Source organism: Coenobita brevimanus, chromosome 39, assembly GCF_032717465.1.
Source record: "Coenobita brevimanus isolate Jiangsu-jjx chromosome 39, ASM3271746v2, whole genome shotgun sequence".
In the NCBI taxonomy this organism is placed as follows: domain Eukaryota; kingdom Metazoa; phylum Arthropoda; class Malacostraca; order Decapoda; family Coenobitidae; genus Coenobita; species Coenobita brevimanus.
Genome location: NC_136992.1, coordinates 17,959,118 through 17,965,117, shown reverse-complemented (window position 1 = coordinate 17,965,117; position 6,000 = coordinate 17,959,118). Strand labels below are relative to the sequence as shown.

General features: G+C 40.9%; 1 protein-coding gene across 2 annotated transcripts in view; it reads left to right on the top strand.

Moving 5' to 3' along the window:
* The first annotated feature begins 1,611 nt into the window (after positions 1 to 1,611).
* The window catches only part of Sarm (sterile alpha and armadillo motif), a 141,962-nt gene continuing 137,573 nt past the window's right edge, over positions 1,612 to 6,000 (top strand). For both annotated transcript variants that reach the window (XM_080270156.1, XM_080270155.1), the window contains exon 1: positions 1,612 to 1,700. In XM_080270156.1, coding sequence (XP_080126282.1) covers positions 1,626 to 1,700 — 75 coding nt within the window. In that variant the 5' untranslated portion in view covers positions 1,612 to 1,625. The remainder of the gene's footprint in view (positions 1,701 to 6,000) is intronic.

The following is a 6,000-nucleotide window of genomic DNA, read 5'->3' as shown; positions in this document are numbered from 1 at the left end:
ATGTTGCCCCATGAGGAGCGTAGGAGCCATACCTCTTAAATATACAGGAGACTCCCCAGCACCTCTTCTTTACTGATTTCCTTTTGCATAAGGCATGATAATGGTCTTGTATATTATATCATTGCAAATTGGGTACGATATGCAAATAACACACGCGAAATTGTAAAGGTGTGATATGCAGAAAATACAAAGTTCCTCGTGCATGGACTGGTTAATAGTTTATGTGTTTTGATGAGAATTGGCGCCATGATATCTTACTAGCGAAGGCTGCTACGTAAGCGTAAAAGTACAAATCATTGCGCACCATGATATAACTGGTATCACCTGACTCACTGTTGTTGATATTCACTTACATTTACTGTCATCACACCTAATTTTAGGCCTTGAACTATGAGTAGGCTGGGATGGTGCAGAGTGAGGCATGTTGACGCGAGATGTGGGCCCGCTCACATGATTGGCCTTATTGACACCCTGCGAGCAGTGGTTTTGTGTGTGTGTGTGTGTGTGTGTGTGTGTGTGTGTAACATACTCAGCCTAACATCTTACAGTAACGATAAGCAAGAAAATATTAATCACATGGATTACATTACATATATTCCTATTGTTTAACATCACTAGTATCAATGAACGCCAGCCGACTGTCAATGAACATTCACAATATGACGTAATATACTTTAGACTAGCGCTTGCCAGTGGTTGGCTTCAGCAGACGGAACTATGATGTCATCGCTCAGACCCCTCCCCCTTCGCGACGTCACGGAAGGGGTGGAGTTCATAAGATAGCACATGATGCCAGGTGTCTTTATATTCCACATTTTTAAAGATTAGTTTATATTGTCATTGAGATTTCAGGTAATTTGCATACGGTTTTACCATAAAGTTACGCAATTTGTGTTATGCTTATCCGTTGTCTATAGCTGTCATTGTGCTTTTGCTGTTATGAAAATGTTTGAAGGCTGAGGCATGAAAAGGCTGAGTCATAGCATTCGTAACGTTCACATTGCATGGTCGAGTTTCCCACTTACATTAGTTCATCCGGACTTGGCTGAAACAAACACAGTTTTTTAAAAATTGGTTTATTTTTTCCCCCCAAATAATAGAAAGCATAAAGAAACTGAGATAAGGACGCTGATAAGATTAATGCCTACCTTGGCAACCTGTACGAGGGTTGGGACGACTGTGAGTACCCAATACCCACCGCGGGACGGGATCATGTCGTTCAGTGCGCTGGCGGCAGTGTTCTGGGAAGGTTATAGTGAATCATTCTTCCGGGTGTGTCATGCTTAACCTGCAGGCATCCAACCGAAGCCCATGTGGTGTACCGCAGACCGTGAGGAAGACCGGACACAGTGAGTGCAGTCTGGTGGTGTTCGCGACCGAGGAAGATCATTGAAAGTGCTGTGCTGATGTTTGGTCTTGAGTGAATGAGAGTAAATGAAAAGATTATTAGATCTCGTATTACTTTTTGCCGAGACGAGTTATGTTCCTTGAAACTAGTTATATTAACATGTGAAAACGCGGTGCTATCTTGTAACTGACTGTCACACATGAAGAACCAGTGTTAATGCACAAAAAAATAGTAGTAAATATATGGTAGTGGGACAAGGAAGGGCGGTAGTTCTCGCATGGTGCGCCAGAGGGCCGTGCTGGTGATGCCGTCGCAGGGGTTATCACAATTCGGAGGAGTTATGGTCGGGAAGGTGAGTGTGCCTTAACTTCAGCTTCATTATTAAGCGTATTTATCAAGAACGTGTAGTATATTTGATAGTTTCCCTGTGTGCAAAATTACAAAAGTTCTAAACCACTCCAAAGGTTCCTGTGACTCTTTCCAAACTGTCAACTCCAGTAGGCTATCACGTGAAATGTACAATGATTCCAAGAGATATAAACTCATCCTTAGTGGAAAAATATATCACTGGGTACGACTTAAACACCTGTTTGAGGCGAGAAAGTCGTGAAATCCCGTCCCTTCTGGCGGTAAACACAGAAAAACTTGTTCATAACACAAAAAAATGTTGAGTTCCGTGAGAGCGAACGGCGACCCCGACCTGAAGAATGTCATGAATGGGAGGCAGTGGTGATGTGGTAGTTGTGGTGCTGTGGCATTGATGGTGGTGGTGGTTGGTGTGATAGTGGTGTTGGTGATATAATACTCCGATAGTGTTGTAGTTTGGTGCTGGTGGTGGTGATCAGACTTTTATTGGTAGTTGTGGTGTTGATGTGGTGGTGGCGTTAAAGGTGAGATACTGTAGTGGTTTGCAGTGGTGGTGGTGTTGCCATAATATGTGGTGGTTTGGGAGTTGTGGTGTGGTGCTTATGGTGGTGGTGGTGATGGTGGTGTGGTTGTGACTGTAGTGGTGTGGCAGCGATAGTGGTAGTGTGGTAGTTGTCGTGTAATAATGGTGGTGGTAATGATGTGGGATTGATTGTAGTGGTTTGGTGCAGTAGATGTGGTGGCATGTTACTGATGGTAATGACAGTGTTGAAGTACTGTGGTGATTGTGGTGTGAGTGATGATGGTAGTGTGGTAGTTGGAGTGTTGTACTGATGGTGGCACTTACGGTGGGTGGTATGGTAGTTATGGTGCGATACTGGTGGTGATTGTGGTTTGATATTTGTTATGGTGGTGTGGTAGTCATGGTTATGTAGTGGTGGTTGTGGTGTGATAGTGGTAGGTCGGTGGTGGTGTAGTATTGATGTTTTGGTAGTTGTGGTGGTGGTCGTCGCGATGTAGATAGCTGGCGTGGCAAATGGTAGTGTGGTGCTGATGTCTTGATAGTTGTGGCGTTAGTTGTGGCGGTGTGGCAGTGTTGTTGTGACAGTGGAAGGCTAGTGGTGATGTGGTATTGGTGCTGGATAGTGGTTGTGTGATATTGGTGTTGGTTGAAAAGTGGTGATGTAGAGGTAGCCTAGAAATGCTAGGCTATATGATTATATGGTGGTGTAGTCGTGGTAGGCCAGCAGCGATGAAGTAGCTATTGTTTGTGTGGTGGTAGTGGTGGTGTCGAGGATTAGCTGTGGTGTGACAGTGGTACGCGATGTGATAGGCCTGGTGGTTGTCGTGTTCGTATTAAGGAATTGATGCTTGTATTATGACAGTGGTAAAGGTTATGGGTGTGTTTGTAGTAGTGGAGGGATATTGTGTGGTGGTATGATGATGTGGTAGTGGTGGTGGTGGTGTGAGGTGGTGTTACTGTTTTATTTTGTGGTAGTTGAGTATTGGTGATGCGGCAGTGGTGTTATAATCACATGTGGTATAGTAGTCGTTTAATTATATAATAAAAGTATTGTATTGGTGGAAGAGGAGTTCATGTGGTGGTTGTAGTGTGACAGGTACCGTAATGGTGGCGCAATTGTGATGGTGTATATGATGGTCTGGTAGTGGTTGTGGTGGTGTAATAGTGGCAGAGGTGTTATCGTATAGTGAATTAAGATGTTTTAGCAGTGTTATTGGTGGTCTGACTGATGGTAATGTGGCAGTGATAGCAATAATATTTTTCCTACGGATAGTTTTACAAGAAGAATTTACTGATATTTCTAGACCAGTTCAGCCTACTTGGCCTAATACTTACATCCCTCAGTCTGCACACGAGATTAACGGTAGATTAGCCTGTGGTGCAAGCCACAAAGAAATACCATGGATAGGGATGTGCTGCCATAGTAGTCATACTCCTCCACAGAGCTGCGGGAAATTTGCCACAAAAAGACAAAGCTTTTTCTTGCAAGTTGAGGTGGACGAACTGTTTCTGCAGTGATACATAGAGAGGCTACTCCTAACCAGAACAGAAGCGTCTAGAGGTACCTGAAATAAATATAGTTCATGCCTATTAGCGGAAGAGCGTTGGTGGATTTTGCATTTTTATTTTTTTTTTTAGCTCGTCGACGTATAATTCCACGAGAATGATTTTTTTTTTTTTTTTTTTTTTTTAGTTCAAAAAGTACCGTACACCGTATATTATAACGCATATTTCTGCAGTTCACCTGTATATGTTACAGTATATGCATAATATGGAATCTCCTTAGAAAACATATGTAAGTAACGCATAAGTGAATATTTGAGTATCTGTTTGCCCCATGCAAAAACTACATTGCATAGGAAAAGATGCCAGAAAGCATACTAAGTTTACGAGAATATGGGCTGGAGGAGTGTTGGGGTAAATTTCACCTTTATTTCCTGTGTATAGCAGTGAGGGGCGTAGTTTGATGACAGGAATAAACAGTTGTCTCCAGTGATGAGAGGTCCAAGAAGTTTAGCTTGTTCTCCAAAGCTTTTCACAGTTATGGAAAGTCCCAGTAGACAGCAATAACAGTTGGACGTTCCTTCACTGTAAACTGTTCATCTTTGTATAGCCATACAAATGCCTTTTGTTCCATCTTGAACACTGAGCTCTAGCTAATATGTGTTTAATCCTGGAATATGATGCTAGTCACGAAGGAGTGCTATGGAAAGAATGTAGAGCCGTTGTATTGTAATATTCTGCCAGTGATGAATTAGAAATAAGCTGCAAAATAACGAAAATCTTTGCATATATATATATATATATATATATATATATATATATATAGGCTGTTGACTGCACAAACTTTGCCTAGTAAACCATACGGTAGTATTAATGATAATAATAATAATAATAATAATAATAACAACAACGACAGTGGTGATGATGGTAATAATAATAATAATAATAATAATAATAATAATAATAACAACAACAAGTGGTAATAATAATAATAATAATAATAATAGTAATAAATTATATTTATTATTTTTATATTTTATTATTATTGTTATTATAATGTACCGGGTACGGTAGTTCACCATAATCAACAGTAGCTAGAACCGGTAAGATAACTTTACTGAGTGGCATGAATGGCCGATTTTTTTTTTTTTTTTTTCTACCATCCATACCCGTCAGAACTCCAGTAGCCTAAATATCAGTACCGGGTATAGCGGTATGACTTGTGGAGGGTATCATCGAAAAATAGGTACAGAGACCCTATTTTTTTTTTTTCCCATCCATGCCTACACAGAACAGAATCAGCCCGAGGACAGTTTTTATTTCATTCAAGCCAAGCTATCTCCAGATTATTTTATTCAGCATTGGAGACACCGTACTGAGGGAGTTAATGGAGGGTATCACTATTTTTATCTGTCCATTTATTTATCTATCTATCAGTCTATAGCCGCTCCACTTCGAAATGTTGCAAGTTTTGAAAATAATAACAGATTACCGTAGCTGGAAGGAAGAATTGGTCTTGGAGTGAAGGAGTGTGTCAAATAGCTTGTGCCAAAACTTGTTTTCATTTGCAAGGAGCCTCAAGTAGTTTGGGTGAACGATGAAAAAATATCGACGAAAATGACATCACAACCTTATTTTACGTTATATGACCCCTTGAATCCGACGACATTTATTTTCTTGCGATTTCCAGACGATTATACAGTATTATGTATAGGAGATCCTCCTATGGGACAGGAAGTTAACGGATGCTTTAGCTAATCCCCTCCAGTTTGACAAGTCCCCGAGGTGAATATATTCGTCTGATGTTTGCAAGAAGAAAAACACGTTATCAGGGTGAAGAGGTTGGTATTGTCTACTGGAGGCGTCTTGCAGCAAAACCATACGACGTTAATTTCTTCGATACGGTGACCCCTTTTTTTTCTTCCTGTCTCCAACGATTTTATTCATAGCTGGAGAGACTTTTCGAACTGGAGGTTTAATTGTAGCCTGTGGCATATATTAATATCTTTACTAGTACGGTGCATTGTCCCGGTAAATCGTCAGGTAGCAGCAGGATTAAAATAAGTGACGTCCTGAGGGGGAAGAGGTTTAAAGGGCCGTCCATACCGTATTCTTTACTATAATCGACAACGTACAATAAGAACATGGTAACACAAACGTCAAGCACGTTGCAGTAGGAGAAACATTTTCGAAGTAGCTACTCTACCTGGTGAAATGGACCACACATTCATCCACTCATCGTTGAAGCAACATAAAACTA